Source organism: Schistocerca piceifrons, chromosome 7 (genome assembly GCF_021461385.2).
Source record: "Schistocerca piceifrons isolate TAMUIC-IGC-003096 chromosome 7, iqSchPice1.1, whole genome shotgun sequence".
NCBI classification, from domain to species: domain Eukaryota; kingdom Metazoa; phylum Arthropoda; class Insecta; order Orthoptera; family Acrididae; genus Schistocerca; species Schistocerca piceifrons.
This window is the reverse complement of record NC_060144.1, coordinates 477,733,493-477,759,377: the sequence shown is the minus strand read 5'-3', so window position 1 is coordinate 477,759,377 and position 25,885 is coordinate 477,733,493. Positions and strand designations below refer to the sequence as shown.

At 44.2% G+C, this 25,885-nt stretch overlaps 1 protein-coding gene across 1 annotated transcript in view; it reads left to right on the top strand.

Annotated features, from left to right (window-relative positions):
• The window catches only part of LOC124804983 (gamma-aminobutyric acid receptor subunit alpha-6-like), a 139,138-nt gene that overhangs the window by 20,534 nt on the left and 92,719 nt on the right, over nt 1-25,885 (top strand). The window contains exons 2-3 of the mRNA XM_047265374.1: nt 6,086-6,262; nt 19,498-19,565. Of these exons, the coding sequence (XP_047121330.1) occupies nt 6,094-6,262; nt 19,498-19,565 (237 nt within the window). The 5' untranslated portion in view covers nt 6,086-6,093. The remainder of the gene's footprint in view (nt 1-6,085; nt 6,263-19,497; nt 19,566-25,885) is intronic.

The window sequence follows — 25,885 nt, the reverse complement described above, 5'->3', positions numbered from 1 at the left end:
CACTGTTCAAAGTGCCGTCAATGTGAACAAGAGGTGACCGAGACGTGTAACCAATGGCACCCCATACCACCACGCCGGGTGAGTTGCCAGTATGGCGATGACGAATATACGCTTCCAATGTGCGTTTACCGCGCTGTCGCCAAATACGGATGCGACCATCATGATGCTGTAAGCAGAACCTGGATTCATCCGAAAAAAATGACGTTTTGCCATTCGTGCACCCAGGGTCGTCATTGAGTACACCATCTCAGGCGCTCCTGTCTGTGATGCAGCGTCAAGGGTAACCTCAGCCATGGTCTCCGAGCTGATAGTCAATGCTGCTGCAAACGTTGTCGAACTGTTCGTGCAGATGGCTGTTGTCTCGCAAACGTCCACATCTGTTGACTCAGGATCGAGACGTGGCTTCGCGATCCGTTACGGCCATGCGGGTGAGATGCCTGTCATCTCGACTGCTAGTGATACGAGGCCGTTGGGATCCAGCACGGCGTTCCGTTTTACCCTCCTGAACCCACCGATTCCCTATGCTGCTAACAGTCATTGGATCTCGACCAGCGCGAGCAGCAGTGTCGCGATACGATAAACCGCAATAGCGATTAGCAATTTTAATGGCCAATAGTGTATTAGCTCGTTGGGGTCATCATAATAAATCTACTGCGGGATTCGATTGTTCATTGCTTTATGCTCAATGCAAATACCATCACCGCTGCTGCTGCTGTTGTTTTCGCCGTCAAGTATTGGTATTATAATGGTTTATATTTCTTTTGGCTCCGGCTTTTTGCGATCTTATGTACATCAGTCATGTGCAGTATTTTACAGTACGTTCCCATATCATTAACTGCATAATTTATAGGTTCTTTTGGCAGGTCTTAGGAAAATAATGTTCATTAAGCCAGGTGTTATCTCAAACCGTCTACCACCAATCTGTACTGTGTCAGTAGTTACATTTGTAGGATGCATGCCTAACATGTTCGGTCTTCCCCTGCTAACGCCGAATGTTCTATCTATCTGAGCAGGAGTGTGACGGATAATGAATTCGTCAATGGCGACGCCATCGTTATCGTGTCGTTTTTGCTGGGAGCTGCCTGAGAGATTCAATAACCGGCTTAAAGGTCTCTCTTAGTGTTTGCTGTCGATCCATATGCCCAAACCTTAGCAACAGTAATTTCTCTAGAACCGCTTTCCGCGCTTGAATCATTTTCTGCTTCGTTGACATCTTGGTGTATACTAGAGAAGTTAGGTTCATCACCGAACACCACAGAAACCACTCAATGAGTCAAGTTGACTCTACCACACCATACAGGTCCCATTAGTAATAGCTATAATGTCAGCCGTAAACGACACGTGGTAACTAGAACCAATGCAGCTTCTAGTAACCTTTTCCTGGTAGTTCGTGGTGGCAATCTGCCCGGATTTCAGCTGTTGTCATCCGTGTATTTTTCAGTGCCAATCCTGCGACCTTCTCATGGTATAGTCCTTCTGGAAGGATCTGTGCGCTCCCTTCTTGCCATACTGCTGTTCTGCGTTCATCTCGCCACCAGCCGTTCTGCATCACAGTCTGAGCGATCTGCCGGTATGGTGCATCTGTGTCTCTCATGCCAATGATTCGATGCTCCTCGAAGTCCAAAAGATGGTGATAAGGCACAAGTACATGTCGTGTTGCTATCTCTACGTTACACACACCCAATAACCATCATGTACTCGCACCATATTTCATCTGTAGCAATGGCTTTTTCTCTGTCCTGAAAATAGGAAGGTCGTCCAGAAAGTAAAGTACGTCTTGCATAACTAAATAAAAACGAAAGCTATCAACGTGAAGTTACAGTACCTTACTCTGTTTTTAAATGTAGTCGCCATAACTGTCAAGGCACTCATTGTAACACGAGACCAACTTTCAATTCCCATGTTGTACTCTGCTGACAAAGATTTGAGCCAGAGTGTCGCTGCATGTTTGAGGTCTTCATCGTTTGTGTTGTATCCACGGACCCAACCAACCGACCAACCAACTCGCGCACGCGCGCCCTGACCGTGACATCGCTGGCCACAGTTCCTGTCGCGGCCGTCGGCGTCTCAGGGCGTTACCGCCGACGGAAGAGGTCGCGCCATGGCTGAGCTCGGGTCCGCAGCGCCCTCTGCCTTTTGCATATAAGGAGGAGCGCTGGCCCCGAGACGGACAGTCTCTTGTCGATTGTCTATTGCTAGCCTTTCGTGGGGTTTATAGCGGAGTCATTGCAGTGTGATATTTGCTATTGTATTCGACTAGGCTCAGTACACGGATTACTCTCGGATATTACTTGGACTTGTATTGCTGGTGCACGTTTCGTCAGAAATAAAGATAAGTTATGTCTTAATTCTAGGTGGCGCAGTTCTTGTCACTAATTATTTTTCGGCCAACAGACATAGCTACATCCTGGTCACTACACACGCTCTATACAATTTGTGGTGGCTGTCCCAAAAGTACCGCCGAGGACCTTGGGTTTGGGAGCCGTCACAAAAGTTCGCGATTTGTTTTCCACCCAAAAATTACTTCAATTTCGGGAATAGGTGAATATCATTGGGTGTCAAGTCAGGGGTGTAAGAAGAATATCCCACTTAGACGTTGACGCTCATGCGGTGTTCGAGTTGAAGAATGAGGACACATACTGTCCTGAATCAAGAACACCTTTGCAGGCAACGTTTCACGACACTGAAGACTCGTTCGTTGCACTGTCACCATAAACTTACTTTATTTGCCTATAAATTTCGGTAGTCCGAACATTTTGTGCATTCAGAAAACGAATGATGCTACGCATTTCGCATTTGGCGGAGTTTTCAGTGGGCGCCGCTATTTCGAAAGGTTACACAACAAAGAAGCTTGGCCGCTCGGCAACAAAAATCGGCTCACACTGAGACGGGGGAAGCACCTAAGTGGCACACTTGCGATCGCGGTGGTGGGGGATCGGCTATGGGTGTGCTACAGAATCGTACTTTAGTTTCTGGATGACCTTCGTAAACTAGCAGAATAAAATTTTAATCAACAAATTGTAACACACTCTCCGTCGCTTCATTTAGAATATTTATTTAGCGGTCGCAGATTTAGTTAAAGGCCGTAAGAGAATATTTGTAGTAGGGGCGAAGAAGGTACATATAGGTGGACAGCGGAATTTCAACAGATATAACTAGTCCCATGTCTGTTTCGAACTTCTGCTACCGTAGGAAGCGCTGTCCATTGGAATGTAACAGATAATTGAGTGTCCTGGGTCGTATTTAATGATAATCATTAAATCATTGTTTTGCAATTAAAGGCATTGTTTCCTGGATAACTATTTCAGCATAACAGTCTGTACTCACACTAGTCATTGATGTTACAAAACTATTTTTTCTTTGGTTAACGTCATTCTTTAATTTTCTGCATGAAAATTACTGAACCTTAAATTAGACACCATTTATGACACACTGCAAGTGCAAATATCGGTCCTAAACACTTGAGCCCCAAACTTTGGAATGTAACTTCTGTAATGATTTCGTATTAATATTTCCCGCTAATTCATTATTTACGAAGGGACTTCAAAAAGTTAGCTACATATTGTTATGGCAGGCCAACTAACTTTCACTGAAGGGAACCTGGACGTGAAGTGACTGAAATTTTCGAAAACATTTTTTTGTCCATCTGAAAGACAATTTTATCCCGTTTAAAGAAATGTATTTTTATCCACTTTTCAGTTGTTGATTTGGTCTTAAACGCTGTTTTAACAAATGTCTGCAAACCAGCCACGCTCATGCGACAGGCAAGGAATATCACCATAAACATTTCTTGCCTGCCATAGTCATGGAAACAATAAAGCCAATGAACAGGGACCTTGTAGATACAAAATTGCTTAGCAAATGTCTACATGGCCGTACACAAAACCCTAATGAGAGTTTAAACAGCTGCGTGTGGCAACGAGTACCAAAAACAGTGTTTGTTGGATGGACGGTACTCAAAATGGGTATGATGGATGCTGTCATCTGTTTCAATGATGGTGTAATCAGCAACACAAAAGTAATGGACAAATTAGGCATCCATCCAGGAAATAATATGAGAGCTCCTCTGACTGCCATAGATCGTCAGCGACTAGTTGAAGCTGAAAGGGTTGCGGAAGCCACCACTAAGTCCAGAGTAAGGAAAAGGCTCCTGAAGAAGTCTATAGAGGATAGAGAAGCAGCTGGCCAGCAAGATTATGCTGCTTGAATGTTCTGAAAGAGGTATACGGCGAGTCAAAAACACTGTGAACATTCTTTTCTCATTTTCTCGAAACTACATTTTCAAAACATTAGGTACGTATTGCTTCAGAATGGTTTTATCCATGTTCACCAAATTTCTCTCAAGTGAAGAATGGGATAGTATCATTGTATTATGCCTAACACATCGTAGAAATGATCTATGTTTGTCATTCTGTATATAATTTTAGCGGTATTTTTTAGACAAAATAGTAATGTGATATAATAAGGGTTTTTCTGTTTCCTCAGATATACTCCAAATTACAAAACGAGAGGCATAATGTGTTCCTATGCATGTTGACAGCAGCGCGCCACAGTTTGAATTCTGTTAGACTGATGATGGAGCAGAAAATGGTACCAGAATGGGAACGTGTATTATAAAATCATCTATTAGGCAAAATACTGTAATTCTTAAACAATAACAGAAATTTCAATAAATTTCCGTTTACAGATTGATTTAATGTCATTCATTGTTGGTAAGAAACAACTTCCTCCGCATTGTAGATCAAGATTAATGTGCACTGAGAGCGATGTATAAAAAATGCAGCCCGTTTACGTCCAGAGACGCCGCACGAGACTTCAGAGTGAAACAGATACATGACGCTGTTTTCTAACATTGTCACCAGGATTCTGTAAAGAACAGTCTGAAGGTTTTACCAATCGTTCAATCCTCGACAATAGAAATCCGATCCTTTGTCAAGGACCTATTCTAGAACCGCCGTGTGAGCGTCACAGCACACGGTTTTAATCTGCCAGGAAGTTTCATATCAGCGCACATTCCACTGCAGAGTGAAAATCTCATTCTGGAATTATAACAATGCTTATCATTCGCACACCCGAACAAAAACATAAAAAACAGCGATTGGTATTCACCCGTTCGGGCTTATTCGTATAGCCCCGTCCCCTTATGTCTGCGGGAAAGTTTTTTATTTCTTGATGCGACGGGATCCCCTGGAGAGACATCACGTACGCTGCCCTATGCACGCATAAGAAATCAACTTATGATTCGTTCAGAAACCAATCCATAGGCCGCCATGCGCTAGATGCTAGGCGCTTTGTGAAACAAGGTCTTTTTCTTCAAGAATACGAATTTGACGTCCCCTGAAATCGCCGCCCAGGGCAGATAGATAGACAAGTTTGCCCCCTGCCCCTCCTCCCCCCTAGATCCGGGCCTGCTAACAGCTCACAGCCTATCTTCTCGTTATGGCTTGTCAAATGAAAGTGTAGATGTTATAATGTCATTCAAACAGTGTACAACATTAGATTTGCTCCTGGTGCCTACAATTTCAACTAATGTTATTACAGTGTAAATCGGTTCTGCATTGACGCATCGGCATGTCTACGAAGCTAATCTGCCGTACGGTAATTACAGCCCACACTCTACCTCCGTGAATAGCTGCACTTTAATTATAGCCAACCAACACTATAGTTGGAATCACGAACGATGGCGGTAGAGTTCAGGCTTGTTCTGCGCTCTACGTCACACATTCTCCGACAGCCAATGAGCGTCCAGAAGTTTTGAGCACTCTGCCGCCGCGAATGCCGTCGCTAACGGGAGCATTAAACATGATCGCAGCGAGTTGTTTAGTGAATTTCTATTCCATTTGTGCGAGTTGTCATTGCTAATGTTGGTGGGAAGCGCTAAATTCTGCATAAGCAAGCGAGGGACACAATTTGCTGGCTATACACTTTCTTCGAGCGGAAAGCACGCGCATGCGCGCACCACAACTATCGCTTGGAATGGCCAACAATGGAGTCCCGTCGATCCCTCGACATGCGCGAATCGCCATCGTCCGTGGATCGGACTGCAGTACTACAGCGTGAGCTGGTGTGTGTGTGTGTGTTGCAGCGGCGACGATGCGGTGGTGGCTGGTGGTGGCGCTGGTGGCGTGGTGCGCGGCGGCGGCGTGCCGGGCGCAGGCGTCGTTCCGCGACTACCGCGCGCTCAGCAGCAACTTCACGCGCCTGCTCGACACGCTGCTCGACAAGGAGCGCTACGACAAGCGGCTGCGGCCCGACCTCGGAGGTCAGTCTGTGTCTGTCTGTCTCTGTGCTCGTGCGATAGTCCAGTAGTGGCGAAAAAAAAAAAAAAAAAATCAAATGGCTCTGAGCACTTTGGGACTTAACTTTTGAGATCAATCCCCTAGACCTTAGAACTACTTAAACCTAACTAACCTAAGGACATCACACACCTGTGACCGTAGCGGTCGCGTGGTTCCAGACTGTAGCGCCTAGAACCGCTCTGCCACCTCGGCCGGCCAGCGAAAAAAAAAAAAAAAAAAAAAAAAAAAAAAAAAAAAAAAAAAAAAACAAAAAACCCTCACCCTCGTAAGACATCACGCTAACGCTGTGGAACATTATCTCTAACTTAGATAATGACTTCAGTTTGGTGAGGAAGAGAGTTCCATAAATTCTTCAGGTATGCCTTATCTACAGGGTGGCACACTAAATGTGTTACCAATTGTTTCTTTCACAATTTACGACACACATTAGATATCCCGCTGGGGTACAGCAGTACCAGCAGAGCTTGGAAAAACAAATGAGTGTAATTCACGATACTGACGCTAGGAGACTAGTAAGCAGCAATGGCTGACAATGGAAGACTGACGACACAGCAGCGATCAGCAATTGTGTTACTTTTTCATGAAACGAAAAGCCTTGTTGTTACTCAGAGGCGTTTTCGACAACAGTTTAACACACGATGCGTCCCTTGCGAGAAGACCATCCACAGGTTTCACGATAAATTTGTACAGGAAGGAACAGTATTGGAAGCGAAGCGACCTTGGTCTAAGCCTGTTTGTTCGCCGGAGAATATTGAAGCGGTACGAGTTGCTGTACAGAGAAGTCCCAGGAAATCGCGTAGAAGGGCAGCAGTGCAACTGGGAATATCCAGACGCTCCGCTCAACGCATTCTTAAAAGTGACCTCCATATGTATCCATACAAGATGACCTGTGCACAGAAGCTCACTGAGCAGCAGAGACTACCGTTAGCTCAGTGGTCGGAGGATAGGGAAGAAACTCTCAACAACATTTGGTTTTTAGACGAGGTGCATTTTCATTTAGACGGTGTGGTTAACAAACAAAATGTACCCTTTTGGGCCACTGAAAACCCACAAGTGCTTCACGAACAACATTATGCTCCAAGGATCACAGCGTGGGCAGCAATTTCCACTCACGAACTAATGGACCATTTTTCTTTGAAGAAACTGTGAACAGCGAGCGTTATTTGAGCATTCTTCGCAATAGCTTCATTCCATAGCTTCTTGCTACTGTCTTGCCCTTCAACACGCAGTGGTTCATGCAAGAGGGAGCAAGGCCACATACTGCAAACACTGTATTGGAGTTTTTACACGAGCATTTCAGGTTTCCAGGTCGCTTCAATGACGGACAAAATTGACTCCCCAATAGTCCAGACCTCAAACCATGTGACTTTTTTCTTTGGGGGTACCTAAAGGAAAAAAATTTCCCGAAACGTCCACGTGATTTAATGGAGCTCAGAAGACTTATTCTTGAAGCTTGCAGTGAAATTACGGAAGACATGTGCCGTAGGGTAATCACTAACTTCAGTGTTCATTTGAAGGAAGTTAGGAAACGAAATGATGGACATATTGAGCATGTGCAGAGTTAGAACAAATCTCCATGGACGGCTCTTCATTGTAGTATATGTTCCTTTCAGAATGTATTTATTTTATATTCAAAAACAAAATGGTAACACATTTCGTGCGCCACCCTGTAGCTGCAGCCACTCATGTATGGTTAGATCCCCTAGAGAAAAATTGCAGGGATGCTAGCTGGCATGTCTTACCCGCTGTTCCAAATAGTCCCAGGCATTCCATATGACAATACAGTTTGGTGATTGAGTGTGTAACACCTAAAGTGCAAGATGCATGGCACCTGCTACCGATATATAAAACTTTTTTAATTGTATGTAAATATTTGTAATTTAAATGCTTTCTTTTAATAAGTAAGGACATTACTTCACTGTATGTGTACATTTAGGTAAAAGTCTGTTGGCGTTTCATTGTATTTATCTGTGTTTTACTGTGAAACTTATAAGCTGTGGGAAAAAGCCAAAGGAATTGTTATTTTCATCGACTAGCAACGATAATAGCAGTACTTGTCCGTTGTAAAATCTTTGGGTAGGGAGTTATTGCGCAGAGCGCGCAGAGTGGAAGACGGGTTCCAGCGCATGTAGTGTGCGGAAGTGTGGTGTTAACGCTGTCGCAGTAGAGAGTACCATTTTCGGCGGCATCATGTAGGCGCGCCGGCCAGATGTCTAGAGCAGGAGTACGAACAGTGGACGGGCGGAAGAGGCTGTATTAATTACGATTGCCCGTTCCTATAATTAGCCGTGGCTCCACAATATGCTATACCGTCTTCAACAACAGCAGCAGTTCCAGCAACACAGATTCGTCGTCGGCTCCGAGTTTCGTCGTTTGCACAGCACTTAAGTAACACTGTCCATTGGTAGAAAGTATTAACGGCTAACCCTGCAGCGAAACCGAACGTGATTTGATCGATAAGATTTATTTGAATAATAATCAGTTAAACTCAGGGCGATTGTGTCCTCATTGCCCTAGGCATTGTTACCAAGCAGGATCCTTGTTCCTTTTTTTTCCTAATATGCTAACTGAGTGTCATAAAAAACAAATTGAATAGTTACAGCCAGTTTATTAATGAATAATTTCTCTTTTAAGAATTTTAGCGTCAGTCTACTTTTAATTAACTGTTGTAGAACAGAGGCTTCAGTATATGACTAAAGTAAAGCAGTTCCATTTTTCAAGTTTGAGAATCAATCACTGGAAAAAATCCAAATCTAAAGAAATGCACAAATTAAGAGTGCAGAAGTTTTATTTATTTTACTTATAGCTTGGAGCACATGGCTGTTTGGTTTAGTTCGTATTCTAGTATTTAATTCTGTTCAAGTCAGTAAGAAAGGCTTTGTTGTGCAGGCAATAATATGAAATCCAATCTGCAAAATAAGTAACGGCAAAGTAAAAAGTACTTTTTTTTTCTAAATTTCTTTGATGACGTTATGCTGAGGTCACTGAAAGTCATTGTTCACGTAACGAAGTTCAGTACTAACATACAGTTTAATTGCATATTTTCAAATCATTACTCGATTGCCTTTTTCAAAATATAATGCCAAACATAACGTCAGAGTGACTTCTCAGTTTTCTTTATCATTACATACCCACTTAAAATTAGTGTAAAAAAAGTGGCAACCTTTAGTTGCCACGTCAGTGTTTAATAATACATATTTTTCTTTTCCATCGTCTTGTACAGGATTTTGGATGTAAATTGCCCTAGTGGGCTGGCGACCGTTAATTACTTCCTTTTCGTTCACAAGTGTAACTTTTGGATTCATAATCAGTGGTACCCCTTTCTGTCCAGTGTTGTTCGTGAGTGAATTCACAAAATAACTTTCATTTTCCAAATTATAGCCCTGTTCGGTTTAAGTACTTTTATTTTTAGTAGACTTTCCATAAGAAGGGTCGGTTGTTCACTTTCCTCCTACTTATCGGTATCACTTCTTCGGGAAGGATAGCCTTATACAATTAGAAAAAATCCATTAGGCATACATGCGATCCACGGTCAAATTTTATATCGCTAGCAGGATAGGCCGATTAGTAATAGGGAGGTAACAAGTGGACGAGTCGATGTGCGATAGGGTGCCTTACAAGGAACCCCCAGAGATCGCAAAAGGCCAATAAAGTTTAGGCCTTTCGACGCCCCACATATTGTCTACAATGCAACTACAATATTGGCTGCTAAAGGTAACAGGTGGCGGCACTGGAGGTATCCAGTGGTGAGCAGAGTTTAAGTCTACGGAGCGTAGTTGAAATGCTAAGGTGAGAAATAACTCACATCGGCGCTAGAGTGCTAGTGGCGTTGATATAAAGCAGAGCAATGCCGACGATAAACAAAGGAAACATTGCATTATATCTACAACAACAGTGGCCGAAGTCGACATTTTGTAAGAAAGGAACCAAAAGAATTTCGCAGAGTGAGAAGAAGTGGCAGATGAAACATTACCGTTTGTGCAAGATGAGTCAGTGGAATGTGTTGTGTCGTGTACACTCGACTGTGCGGACAATGCGCACGAGGAATACAAAGATGACGAGACGTGCTTAACAAGTGAAGGCGATATTGAAACAGGTCATGTACTTCATCATCCTTCTCGACAGTGCGCCACAACTCCCGTCTCTAGTGGAACGTAGTAAAGGACAATCGTTGTCTAGGCAGTGGGTACTAAACGTAACTACGTACATGGAAGACAATCTGTAGCACAGTAAAAAAAAAATACCGTGGACGTTGTAATGCATAAGATAAACTATGGATATTCAAGGGAGCGAAAGGCGCACTTGTTACAAAACCTGGTCTTTGCGCGTTTCAAGGATTTCATGATAGCGACCTACTACGTTATGCATAGATTAAAGGGATTTCAAGGGAAGCAGTGTATGCTTGTGTTGTGGATTGGCAAGAGAGCCAACCCACTATGAGAGGAAGCCGAAAGGCACGCGTTTTAGCTCACGCAGGCTGGCGTGAGGTCTGGAACAGGTCAAGGAAATGAGACTAGCAAAAAAGGACGTAGCTGTGGAATACTTAACTTTAATCCATAAATGGTGAACATCGCTCTTGACAGTACATGTTTTACAGCATCAATAGTAACTGGTAATGGCGCCTTGCTAGGTCGTAGCAAATGACGTAGCTGAAGGCTATGCTAACTATCGTCTCGGCAAATGAGAGCGTATTTTGTCAGTGAACCATCGCTAGCAAAGTCGGCTGTACTACTGGGGCGAGTGCTAGGAAGTCTCTCTAGTCCTGCCGTGTGGCGGCGCTCGGTCTGCAATCACTGATAGTGGCGACACGCGGGTCCGACGTATACTAACGGACCGCGGCCGATTTAAAGGCTACCACCTAGCAAGTGTGGTGTCTGGCGGTGACACCACATTCCTCCCCCGCAAATCGGCAGACGGTTGTGGGGAGGACCTCATGTTGACGTATGCGATGAGGTGGGGAGCCTAACAACAGACGAGGCTGTGCCCGGAGCGGGCAAGAGGTCCATGTCGGAGGACTACTGGTCACGGGAAGCGATCGGCGACGCGGGACCCAGGAAGGCGCACGGCGGTTGCAGCGATGCGTCCACTGCTGACGACAAGAGCGACTGTCTCGTGCAACGTGAACTGACACTGGTACAGAATCACTTGCGACATGACGGGATTTCCATCGATGTCGACGCACACTATTTGTGGGACGAACACAGTCACTGTTAGAGAGAGTGGCACTGGGCGGAGTGGAATGAACTACATGAATTTCCATGGGCGAAGTTTCACGAGCCGGAGTATCTTTGGTTCCATTCCGATTCCGGCGTGAAGCAAAGGGCCTGGAATGGTTGTGAGTGTCCGATCTGAGCTTTTTCTGGCAAACACTCTGAACATGTCCTTTTTTATTACAGAAAAAGCAAATAGCTTGGCGTGATGGGCAATTCTCACGCGAATGTCTAGTAGCACACCGCGGGCATGATTTTAGCACTGCATTTGCTTGCCTGTGCGGCACACGTGGCTGAGAGCCTGGTGGCAGCTGCGCGGACGGCGCGAGGGCTATTTACTGTTCCGTGCAGCGCGCCCGGCGGGCCGGTTAACCTGACACACGGGTGGCGAAGTTTCAAATGATTCCTGAGCAAAGTCAAGTGTGTCCTGCCGATCCAATATGTCCATCACTTGTTGAAGGGAGGGATTGACTAGTTTCAAAATCTGCTCCCTTATACGAACATCAGAAACGTTCTGTGCAATTGCATCACGTACCATAGTATCTGAAGAAGGGAGTCCACATTGACACTCAAAAGCACAATCCCTAGTAAGGCCTTGCAAGGTTGCAACCCACTCCAGATTAGTTTGACCGGCCGTACGTTTTGTACGAAAGAAGGTATACCTTTTTGTAACTTCATTGACTGATTCTTTGAAATATGCATCTAATGCAGACAAAATATCGTCGTAGGACAGAGTTACTACGTCGCGTCGAGGAAATAATTTGACTATCACATGGTATGTTTGGCGCCTACGGAGGAAAGGAGAAGAAGCTGCCCCTCATTACCTTGAATTCTGTAGGCGGCGAGATGGAATCCAAATTGGCGTTACCACTCCGTCCAGCTTTCCAGTGCAGCATCAAAAGGACGAAAAGTTGGTGCAACAGTGTGGTGTGGCTGAGGTAGCGGTGGAGCGGCGGCTGCTGCATCGTTTTGCATTGCACGTTGACCCTGGACGAGCTGTCCAAGGGCATCCAGTAAGGCCTGCGTCTACTGATTCTGTAAGCGATAAAATTCGGACAGTACATCTGGAGATGGTGGCGAAGCCATGACACAAGTAAATCAGGGCAATATCGATAAGAACGCGGAAAACCTCGTCGCCAGATGTTGTGGATTGGCAAGAGAGCCAACCCACTATGAGAGGAAGCCGAAAGGCAGGTGTTTTAGCTCACGCAGGCTGGCGTGAGATCTGGAACAGGTCAAGGAAATGAGACTAGCAAAAAAGGACGTAGCTGTGGAATACTTAACTTTAATCCATAAGTGGTGAACATCGCTCTTGACAGTACATGCTTTACAGCATCAATAGTAACTGGTAATGGCGCCTTGCTAGGTCGTAGCAAATGACGTAGCTGAAGGCTATGCTAACTATCGTCTCGGCAAATGAGAGCGTATTTTGTCAGTGAACCATCGCTAGCAAAGTCGGCTGTACTACTGGGGCGAGTGCTAGGAAGTCTCTCTAGTCCTGCCGTGTGGCGGCGCTCGGTCTGCAATCACTGATAGTGGCGACACGCGGGTCCGACGTACACTAACGGACCGCGGCCGATTTAAAGGCTACCACCTAGCAAGTGTGGTGTCTGGCGGTGAAACCACAGCTTGAATAATTTCAAACAGTGCTACAGAATTGGAAGACGTAAGATAACGAAATTTCAAATAAAGGGTCAACTTGACGATGCACACAACGAGCTGCGGAATCTGCCCAAAAATTTATAAATGAGATAAATTTATCCGGTCATTCAGTAAGGAATTTGTTTTCAACTTCGATCAGTCGGGATTTGAAAACAAAATGCATATGTAAGGAACCCTGGAAATTAAAGGTACCAACGCCTTAACGCATTTGCATACAATTATGTCGACTGCTAATTTGGCTGGAAAGTTATTTATTGTGCTGTGAGTAATTGGAGGTGCTCTGCCCTCCCCCCCCTTCGATTCTTTCTCGTGTGTGTGATCTTGCAAGGGCCGTAGAGAATATTTACAGCACAGCAAGCACGAGTGGGAAAATGGGCATAAGAAAACTACAGCTATCGTATCATCACTGCTTTTGGACAACAACTGGTCAAAATAACTTGTTTTCACATGATTCCTGGTCTGCGTATAAAAATCATAGTTCTTTAGAGCAAACTATCCTTCCTGAAAAGTGTGTGACATTACAGTTCAAACCATCTGGAACCACTGGACAAATTCAATACATAAGTCCCATAGAAGGTTGGTCTCTGCAACTCCCAGACATTCATTTTCTGTTGACCTTCTGAGACGCGTGGTGAGTCATTAGCAGCTGACATTTTTCCTGTCATAGTTCTTAACACAAGACGTTCCAATGAGCCGTACTGAGTACTGATCTTGCGATCTCTCACTTAAGGGGATCCTTCTTACACTGTGCTCATTCGGGAGGACGACGGTTCAAACCCGGGTCGAGCCATTCCGATTTATGTTTTCCGTTATTTCCCTAGATCGCTTGAGGCAAACGACGGGATGTTTCCTTTGAAAGGGCACGGCCGATTACGTTTCCCATCCTTCCCTAATCCGAGCGTCTGCTCTGTCTCTAAATGATCTCGCTGTCGACGGGTCGTAAAACACTAATGTCCTCCTCCCCCTCCACCTGGTTTCTTGTTAGTGTTCGTCGAACCAGGAATGTTTGCGTGCGATCTTGTGAACACAACTGTAGTCACGATAGACGACAGGAATCTTCACAGCATGGCGATGTAGAGGAAAGAGCATCACTTTGTCAACTGAAAAAGTCGAAATAAACATGCGGGCAGCCTGAATCAGTAGGCCCAAGTCATGGCATGTATACCACCCCAGAAACTTCACAGAATCACCTCCAGCCTGAAGAAAATTCTCCACGCACTATCGTTTAAACGTCTCACTGGATGGTCCATTCCAGCGACGTCTTGTATCATTCGAAAAGAGGCAAAATCGCGACGCGTTGAACCGCGCTACTCACCTCTCAGCTACCGCCCAGTTTCTGCGTTGTTTGGGCCATTGAAGACTAAGTTTTATTTGCCGCTGTGAGCGATGGCCTTCTGCGATGTACCCGGCTCGAAACGACCATTCCCTGTTATTCGCTTCGTAAAGCTGACTCGGAAACTGGTTGACATGGACCTGCTGCATTCATTGAAAGCATCGTTTTCCGTCGAGTTTGAAGCCGGTTGTTATTGACAAGGCGAGACATCATCTTACACTGGGTCACATGACTCCAAGTGGTGCACCATTCCTCGTAGACACGTTGGCCAGTCCACCATGATATACCAATCAACTGAACAACTGCGTACATAATGTGGTCACGGACAAGTCCAAAGACGTCCCCTTTTTCCATTCTTTCAAATTTCCAGGTCGATGCTACGCACTGCGATGATTCCATGCAATCGAATTCCGTGCATGTACACCACTCCATTACAATAACTTGCGTCAGTTCCAAACCGACCATTGTGCTATTTTAAGGGTGTTACTAATTTTTTTTAAACCGGTCAGCTCAGTTGGCGGCTGCAGGCCTTCGAAAAACAGAATAGGCTTGGGGTAGGTCTCGGTGGGCTCAAACTTTGCTGCAAAGAACTATATCGTACCTTTTTTTCCAGGTTCTGTAAGTGGGAAAACTGAGGATCTGTTAGATGACGATTGGTATGTCTTTAGGAAAGGCAGTGGCGATAGAGTGGCAGTTACGGAAACAAAACTCAGGATAAGAAAGATACCTTTATAGGTACAGTGGTGTAGAACGTTCGAAATTCTAAGATAATATAAAATATGGACAAGAATCATGGGGGGGGGGGGGGGGGGGGGGATGACAGTGCAAGGTCAAGAGAGAAGTGCTCGGGTGCAGTCCATCTCTTCTACTGTTCAGACTCCATATGCAAGACACAATGAAAGAAGTCCAAGAGTGAGATTAAAATTGTAGGTGAAAGGATTTCAATACTGATGACGCAGCTATCCCGTGTGAAGGTGGAGAAGAATTACATGCCCTGTTGGGTAGTATGAACAGTTGACTGAACACCATCAAAGAGCAGCAGAAAATAAATTAACTGACCTCTAAATATCACTATTGGGGACCATGTGGTAAACAAACTGAAGGAATTCTGCCATCTTTGAAGCAAAATAGTGCATTACAGACGAAGCAAGGAGAACATAAGAAGCAGACTTGCACACGAAAACAAAGCAGTTCTATCAAAAGACGTTTAGCAGTAACGAATGTAGGCCTTAACGTGAGAAAGAAAATTATGAAAATATATGCACGGAGCCCAACACTGTATGGTTCAAAATGGTTCAAATGACTCTGAGCACTATGCGACTTAACTTCTGAGGTCATCAGTCGCCTAGAACTTAGAACTAATTAAACCTAACCAACCTAAGGACATCACGCACATCCATGCCCGAGGCAAGATTCGAACCTGCGACCGTAGCGCTCGCTCGGCTCCAGACTGCAGCGCCTAGAATCGCACGGCCACTCCGGCCGGCAACACTGTATGGAAATGAGTTATGGACCCTGGGAAAAACGTAGAAGACGAAAATCGAATCGTTTCAGCTGTAATGTTACATAAGGGCGATGAAAGTTACGTGCACTAATAAGAAATCGCACAGTTAAGAAGGAAACAAATGAATGGAAAACGCTAACAGGAAGTGCTACCGTGACTGAACGACAGGACATAATTATGTTGTCAGCACAAACATGACAATCATGGAGAGCTCCAACAAACCAGGCTTCAGACTGATGACTCCTGAACCTCCCCTCCCCCCCCCCCCTCCTCTTTGTCCTACACCGGAAACGAGGAATGGGAATATCCTATGGAATAGGGGCGGCTAGGACACAAGAGTCTTTGAGTGAAAGGCACTAAGCAAAAAAAATGAAATTTACTTTATTGAGAAAATCGTGCTTCGCACTGCGCACATTTATTAACAAAAAAAGCATACAGTTGTCATTAACCACATTACATAATAGAACGTTGCAGTTTTCAATTTAATTAAACAAGACCCGACCAATCAGGATTATTAAGTTAAAACCTGCTCAAGCCGCCTTTAAAACAAATGACACAAGCCAACAAATAATCCAGATTCAACTGGCCTTTCGTTACTAAATAATTACAAGACAAAAAGATCTTAAATTTCCCCAGGTTCTCAACAGTATCACCTAAAATGATCATTTATGATTCTTACTTCCTATTGGCTCTAGCCGCTTTATTGGAGTAACCACATAAGCCATACACAACACTCAAAATACTAGAATTTTAATTGGCGTGCAGCCGCCTTAAAACACTTGACTCTACTTTCCTTCTTGAACCGGCAGCAGACATTTAAATTGCCAACTACATACAATATAAAGTAAATTAAATTTACCATCGATCTCAACACTGCGCAAACAAATCATGAAGCTTAACTCGGTGCTTAGCAGTCTTTAAGTCCTCAAATGAGTTTGTCAGTTTCAATCGGCACTAGCCGCTTAATTTTTTAAACTACACCAGCAGTTTAACAAACATATTACATTTCAAGTTTAACTCGGCGCTTAGCCGTCTTTAAAGACTCCAACGAATTTACCAATTCGTATCGACACTAGCCGTTTTAACATCAGGAATACACCAAAACTTTTTTTAAGTCTTGCACTTGGCCATACGTAGCACCCAAAAATTTTTTCAAAACAACTTCACCATTCTAGCTGCCACTAAACTAAACAGGTTAACAATTTTTCTGAGAAAAGACAGTTGCTTAAGAGTTTCAATTTAAAGCACTATTCAAGCTAATTGCCTAACAGGACATCCTCAGACATAGGCCTCGATCGACACAATACGGGAAAACAATATTTCCATTAACCGGTGCCTTCAGCGCTGATGGCACACGCCTGTACACGTGAAATCATAAGGGCATTAGCTGCTCGATACTTAATCAGACATAAGGACTTATACATAAGGTTACGACTTGTCAATGAATAAGCCCTCAAATCTGGCAACATTACAGGTGCAAGGTTTTAAAGGTATTCAAAGATGACAATTGAAATATAGAGCTGTGATTGAGGGCTAGACATAAACCATTTTACTACAAAATTACTCTAAAACCACGCTTATGGTAGTACTGCCAGAACATATTAAAGATGGCTGTAAGAATAATAACAACTGACAATATTTCAACTAGGTGGCTCTACCCACTCACAAATCAACCAGTAACTCATATGATAAATTTCCTTTGCTAAAATAGTTCACCAGCCTGTGTCGGCTCCAAACGTTAAACTCGAAAATTATCAGAATAAACAACGCTGGGCTACCACTACAGCCACACAACAGACCTTTTAACGGGGCTTTAGCGACTCTGTGTTTTAGATGCTTTTAAACACACAGTAAGTTTAAGCACATAGAAAATGGCTACTAGGCACAAAACAGTATTAGCCCAGATGTAGAACTCCTGCTAATTTTAATCACAATGCTTCACATTTGCCCACTAACATGCATCTCTGGAGCATACCCCAAGACTGCGACATTTCTAGCCAAACCCGCGCAAAATTCTGCACAACTTGAGCGTTTTTTTTTTTGTTTAAAAAAAGAAGCTCCGCGCTACCAAACCTTCGGGACGCCAGCCGCAGTGGCTTGTTCCGTCCTCGCCAAACAGGAGCACGTCAGGCCTCGGTGCCCTTTGGTTCAATAAATCGATTTTTTTTAAAAAAATTGCGTTTTTGGATCCATGAAAGTGTTTAGAATTCACCCCTGAAACAGTTTTTCCGAATACGGAACGGAAATGTTTGTCATTCGCGGTTGAACAAAAAAATGCACCTGCCTGAAATCGGCCTTTTTCACGCATCAGAAAATTTAAATGAAAGTTTGAACGCGTGTGTTTGGAAGTTAGCCCTCAAGCATTTGCATTCTGGTGCGAAGACTGTGGAGATTGCGACTTTCCTGGCAGTGAGCAGCTTCGACGAACGGTATTCACAATTCTGAAGACCATGGCAACGATGGACGTCACCCTGGGACTGTATTCGACGCAGTTCGCCAAGTATTTGGACGACCACCGGATTCAAGCGGCCGAAAACTGCTTGTCACCGGCCGCACGTCGGCTTTGGAGCAGCGCAGGATGGCCCAGATCGAGCAGAACGTCCTCCATGAGGAAGACGAAGGACTAGTTTATGGACCCGAATTAGCAGATTGAACGTAAGTTGCATAATATTGCATTTATATGTAGTCAAAACTTCAAACGCGTTTTTCTCGAAATGACCCTTTTGTATGGCGCGGTATGGTAACTTCAAATCTACTGAAGCGATTGGCAAGATTCTTTGTTTCCGACGAAGCTAACTAAATTGTCTAGGAGTTGTACCACTTTTATTCCGATCCATCAACTATAAATATTTTTATTTGGCCGACGAAGTCGAAAAATCGATGAAAAAAACCCTATTTTTTCAAATGGTCACCATTTTGTTTCCTATGGTCCAAATAATTTAAGCGAGGTACAACTCCTGAAGTATCTTATATACTTCCCTAACGTCAACTCAATTTTGATACCAGACGAGCCGTCTGACCTGGGACATACCGCACGTGGAGGTCTACATCGAAATTTTGTTTCTTTCCGACGGCACGTCCGCCTTTGCTCTTCGACATTTCCGGTCGAAAAAATTCCAGTTTGTAGAGGAAATATCAATAAACATTTTGACCAAATTTGACATTGATATCTATAACACATCCCGAGAAAAAAATTCTCAAAGAACATGCTTTTTTGGGGCCAAAGATAGTAAACGTCCTCTTAAAAGCCCGTCCTGGCGACCTCGCGTCGCGCAGCCAGCGCTGCAACTATCGCTGATGCGAATCGATAGCCAAGAACTCGGCAGCACGCATCAACTACAACAATATTATTGACATCTCATATTTTTCACTGCTTTCGTTTTCCTTCAAAATGTAAGAAGTATTTTCTACATGAACATATGTCATAATGATTCCTATACTGTCCTCCTGTTATTGCCAGTACAGCACAGCGATTATTCTCTGTTTCAGGACCTCCACTCAGCGTCACAGTGAACATCCTCATCAAAACCATGAGTGAAGTCTCTGAGGGAGATCAGGTAAGAATGACGATCATTTTTCAGCGATCGTGTGTGTTTATCGTTTGAGTCCCAAGTACGTCAGGTGTATTTCTGTTAAATAATGGTGGATTTCTTCTGTGTGACGGATGAAAATTTCCGAAAATTGATAAAGTTAAGACGTTATTATTGACCCCTGCTTTTCAAAGGAATCGACCCGCCATTCACCGTAGCAAATTCAGGGAAACGATGGAAAAATTAACTCTGCATTTCCAGACGATGTTTTGAACTTCACTTTTCTCGAATGCGACACCAAAACATTAAGCACTGCGTAATCTCACTATGTTGAAGTTGGAGTACATATGCTAAAGACGTCTAACAAATTTAATCATCATCATCATCATCATCATCATCATCATTTAAGACTGATTATGCCTTTCAGCTTTCAGTCTGGAGCATAGCCCCCTTATAAAATTCCTCCAAGATCCCCTATTCAGTGCTAACATTGTTGCCTCTTCTGATGTTAAACCTATTACTTCAAAATCATTCTTAACCGAATCCAGGTACCTTCTCCTTGGTCTGCCCCGACTCCTCCTACCCCCTACTGCTGAACCCATGAGTCTCTTGGGTAACCTTGCTTCTCCCATGCGTGTAACATGACCCCACCATCTAAGCCTGTTCGCCCTGGCCGGCCGAAGTGACCGTGCGGTTAAAGGCGCTGCAGTCTGGAACCGCAAGACCGCTGCGGTCGCAGGTTCGAATCCTGCCTCGGGCATGGATGTTTGTGATGTTCTTAGGTTAGTTAGGTTTAACTAGTTCTAAGTTCTAGGGGACTAATGACCTCAGCAGTTGAGTCCCATAGTGCTCAGAGCCATTTGAACCATTTTTTTTTTGTTCGCCCTGATTGCTACATCTATAGAGTTCATTCCCAGTTTTTCTTTGATTTCCTCATTGTGGACACCCTCCTGCCATTGTTCCCATCTACTAGTACCTGCAATCATCCTAGCTACTTTCATATCCGTAACCCCAACCTTGTTGATAAGGTAACCTGAATCCACCCAGCTTTCACTCCCATACAACAAAGTAGGTCGAAAGATTGAACGGTGCACAGATAACTTAGTCTTGGTACTGACTTCCTTCTTGCAGAAGAGAGTAGATCGTACCTGAGCGCTCACTGCATTAGCTTTGCTACACCTCGCTTCCAGTTATTTCACTATGTTGCCATCCTGTGAGAATATGCATCCTAAGTACTTGAAACCGTTCACCTGTTCTAACTTTGTTCCTCCTATTTGTCACTCAATCCGTGTATATTTCTTTCCCACTGACATTACTTTCGTTTTGGAGATGCTAATCTTCATACCATAGTCCTTACATTTCTGATCCAGCTCTGAAATATTACTTTGCAAACTTTCAATCTAATCTGCCATCACAACTAAGTCATCTGCATATGCGAGACTGCTTATTTTGTGTTCACATATCTTAATCTCACCCAGCCAGTCTATTGTTTTCAACATATGATCCATAAATAATATGAACAACAGTGGACACAGGTTGCAGCCTTGTCTTACTCCTGAAACTACTCTGAACCATGAACTCAGTTTACCGTCAACTCTAACTGCTGCCTGACTATCCATGTAAAGACCTTTAATTGCTTGCAAAAGTTTGCCTCCTATTCCATAATCTCATAGAACAGACAATAACTTCCTTCTAGGAACCCGGTCATATGCCTTTTCTAGATCTATAAAGCGTAGATACAAATCCCTGTTCCACTCGTAACACTTCTCCATTATTTGCCGTAAGCTAAAGATCTGGTCCTGACAACCTCTAAGAGGCCTAAACCCACACTGATTTTCATCCAATTTGTCCTCAACTAATACTCGCTCTTTCCTTTCAACAATACCTGAGAAGATTTTACCCACAGCGCTGATTAAAGAGATACCTCTGTAGTTGTTACAATCTTTTCTGTTTCCATGTTTAAAGATTGGTGTGATTACTGCTTTCGTCCAGTCTGATGGAACCTCCACTGTGCGATAACTGTTATATCCTAGCCAGTAATGCCAACCGAGCCCGCTGCCAAAAGGTTGGCAGCATCAAAGTCCGGACGCCGTCCGCATAAGCAGCGCCAGCGATACAGGAAATCGCCGCAAGTCTGCGCGCGCCACCGCTGGCTTCTGGGTTCTTAAGCGCTGGAGTCGCGAGCGCTAGCACAGTTCTGTATTCGCCGCTCAGTTGTATACTCGCGACCGAATTGTGTACTTGCTAGTCAGTTGTGTGTTCATCGCAGCAGAGTTGTTGTTTGTCGTCAGCCGACGCTGACCTAGCCGCTCCGACTCGAACTAGACAGATTTCTGTAGACATGGAGTTCAGTACTGTATTTCTGTATCTTCGTAATAAAGATAAGTACCGACTTTTATTTAATCAGAGTGTTTGGGTTTTCATCTTTCTGTTCACCACATTCCAGCGGACCGGTCGGCCCGCTATTAAAAGTGTGGCGGTGACTTCGTAAGTCGTTTCTACAGCGAATTGTTTGTCGTTACGAACACCGCCACAAAAATAACAATAGCGATGTCACTGATGATAGTACCACTAAAGCAGAATTACTAAAAGCAGTTATCCGAAACTCCTTAACCATAGAAGACTAAGTAGATATTCCAGATTTCTAATCTAGAACAACATGGGTAAACCGCTGATTCAAATGCTCTTTCCTCAAAATCCTCCATAAAACTTAGCCACTCACATTGATATGTACTTGCTCTCCTCGAGTTGCCATCACCCATCCCAAACCATGAGCATGCTTAAAACCCTTGTGCACAAGCCCATACAGTGTCGGATGCAGATAGTTTACCTAAAGAGCTTGCACATTTAAGGACGGTGTTCAGAGACAATGGACACTCGATTCTGCAAATTAACAGAACAATCTTAGCTAAAACCAAGAACCGAGAACTGGATAAAGAGGTGAACGCACCCACGAAGTCCCTAGCTTTTCTTCCCTTCGTTGGAAATATTTCCCTCAAAATAGAAAGAATCCTTAATAACTTTCAGGTGAAAGTGATTTTCCGCCCACCATCTAACATTTCAGACCTGCTGGGACCAATGAAGGATAATTTATTATTGCAGAGGGCAGGAATTTACAAAATACCTTGTCAGTGTGGTATGGCCTACAGGACAAACAACACACACAGTGGAAGAACTTTGCACAGAACAGAAATGTTGCATTCGCCTCCTGCAACCCAGAAAGGCTGCAACTGTGGAACATTGTATCTCCAATGGACATTCAGTGGACTGTGACAAAACATTAATTTTGGCCGCACCAACATCTTTTTGGGAATATGTTATAAAAGAATCCGTTGACATACGCATCGCGGAAAATGTAATGAACCACGGCAGCGGCTACCAGCTGGATAATGCGTGGATTCCGCCACCTCTGAAATTTGCTGCAGACGAAGTCGCCAGAATACTCCGATAAACTGCTACCAGCGACAACTGGCGAAGACAGCTGGTTCTTTGCAGTTCCACCAGCAAGGGCGCGCTGCAGCCGGTTGGTGTGTTCCTCCTGTCACCATGACTCTCACGCATGCGCAGCAATACTATCAGCGCACATATAAGGTGGAGCGGAGAACGTCTTCGTCCCTCTGTTATGCCAGCACTGCCTGGATCTCCGCACCCCACCGCTTTTACAAGGCCCTCCAAATCCTCGAACTCCACGTGCTCCGCCTTGCCTTCCGTATCTGCCTTCCTTCCCCCACACACAGCTCCCGTACGACCTCATCCCCTTCCCCCACCCTACTCCTTTTCCCCCAACATCTTCGCATTCTTTACGCTGTCCGGAGGCTTGATTTCCCCCCCACCCCCACCCTCTGGTTTCCTCCTTCCTCTCCTCCACCCCCCCCCCCCCCCCCCGTTGCAATGCCTCTATCACTGTATCCCTCCCTCTCTCCCTCTCTCCACCTCCACACCCTCCATCTCCTTCATTAAGGCAATTTCCAGCACCTCCCACTCCTGGATGTTGAACTTCACCATGACATATACCCCTCCTTCCAACTGTAACCTGGCGTTGCTCCCCTCCCCTCCCCAGGGCGCCCCTTTTCCTCTCCCCTCCTTCTCCCAGAGCGGAATTTCCTCCTTTCCCCCCTGAGTCCCTGCGTCCCCTCCTCCACTGTGTTCCTCCCACGTCCTCCCCTCCCCAGTCCTCTTCGACGCGCCCCCACCTGTCGCCCCCCTCTTCCCCCCCTCCCTCCCTTCTCCCTCATCACCATGCCCCTGGCAGATCCTGTTGTTTGCTCATTGTCATCAGAGTGCTCCATCAGTGTTGTGTTTGTTGCTGTCTCCTGTGTGTCAAGAGGTGTGATTTTAATTGTGTGCTGGACTTTTACATAGTGTTACTGCCAGTGACTGTTATGTGCTATGCCGTCCGTCTATACTTTTTCTGCTCCGGTCGTACTTCGCCATGTGTTCTTTTAATTGTCACAGTGTGTAGTTTTTTGTGTGTGCTACTTTTTACGGTTTTAATCTCCGTTTTACAGTCGCCCCTCTCTGTCTACTGTCTTCCATAATGTTCCCCCCCTTTTTTATATCTATGTACACCATGTTTTCTCCTTTTAACTTATTTTGACTGTCTTCTATTGTATGTTTTATGTCTTTAGGCTGAAGAGCAGCGCACATGCTGCTGCCAGCCCGCCCCGGTGGGGAATTGAAATACAATAAAAGAAAAAAAAAAGTCTTCTTCAGTCTTCCATGGTCATCTGAAGATGACTGACAGGTGTCAAATTGAAATATCGTGGAATGAAGTTTACGAGACGACCGACTGCAGTCCCGAAATCTCTTCGAACAAAGATCTCTGTGTAGTTCGAATCTGTGAGCATGTGTGTTTGAACCTAACATGGAGAGAAGCAGCGGTTTTCTTGTGTGTTCTGGGCTGCATAGTTTCGTTAGCGGAAGTTTTGTACCAGAGGAATCTAGCAAGTTTGTTTCTCTGTCAATCGGAGCACTTCTCGCTTTTTCGCAATGGGCGTTTTGCGATATCCCTCTCCTCTTCGATTAAAAAACTGTCTCCGGAGCCTACTGCCCCCACTCGCCATTTTAAAATAGACATCGGATTCCACATGCAACCTTGGAAGACGTGATGTTCCTTTGGAACATAGCTTTAGATGATTTCATTTCAGTCAGTGTACTTACGTTATTCATTAAGTATGAGGAAATCATTACATTCGATTTTTAGCACACTGAGCAGTGCTTTTTGTTTCGTTTTAGTGAATTTCCTTACTTAATTTTCGTGAAGAATGACTGGACAGGCGCTTTGACTTTGTTCATGCCAGAAGCGCCCATGTGCGTTCAGTAATGGTCTCTCTTTTGATTAACTATGTTTCGTGTTTTGCATGATAATGGTCTTCTACATTAAATTTGCCAAGCTACGTTTCAGTCTGAATAAATTTCCACGTTTTCATCAGTTTTAAGTTTGTCTGTGTGATGAGCCACATGTGAAGTGTATTATTCCGATTGCAACTGTCCACACGAGTTTACTGCATTCAGAAATAATTTGTATTCGGATGAAATTGTTTTGTGAATCATCTCGCCAAATTTCAGGGTTTACCTTGCAGTTTCAGGAATGACCTTGTGTGCATTATCACTGCCACTTTGAATGAAATCATGAAATTACAAGTGTAGGCTATTCCATTGTGCAAAACATTTAACGCAATGCAGAAGAAAACCCATTTCTGGTAGTTTTACTTGGTTAGTCTGATGAATATGAAATTTACCATTCTTACTGGAGAAGCTCTGATTCCGATTTTACAGCTCCACAAGATGACCAATATATTTCCAGTAGTGAGGCAATGTGATGTTTTATTCATGTATTGATTCATGTGTGGATCAGATAAATAATTTAATGCAGAATATCTTTTCTTTTCCACGTGATTGCCCTTTTTTCGTCCCATCTTAAAGATCATACACTCATGTCTCCCTTGTAAGTTGTAGTTTCTTATGCATTCATTATACGATCGGGCTGTAATTGCATTTGTGTTTAGTATTACTGTGTGTATTTAATGTTCTACATAATAAATTGTTAGTGTCATTGAAATCCGTTTTACAATCCCATCTCACATCACGTCTTACAGCTGGTGGATCCACCTTCAGAAACAGAACACATCCCCGGTGAACACGTGGTGGATCCACCTTCGTACCCTATCGTTGACGTAGCATATTGTGGACCGCCTCTGAACATCGCTCCAGATATAACTCATTGGCGGATCTACCTTCAGGCCCTATCCCGGATGTGGCGTATTGTCGATCCACATACAATCATTGCTCTGGGTATAATGCGTGAGGAATCCCACACTCCGAACACTAACTCCAGTTCTACTTTG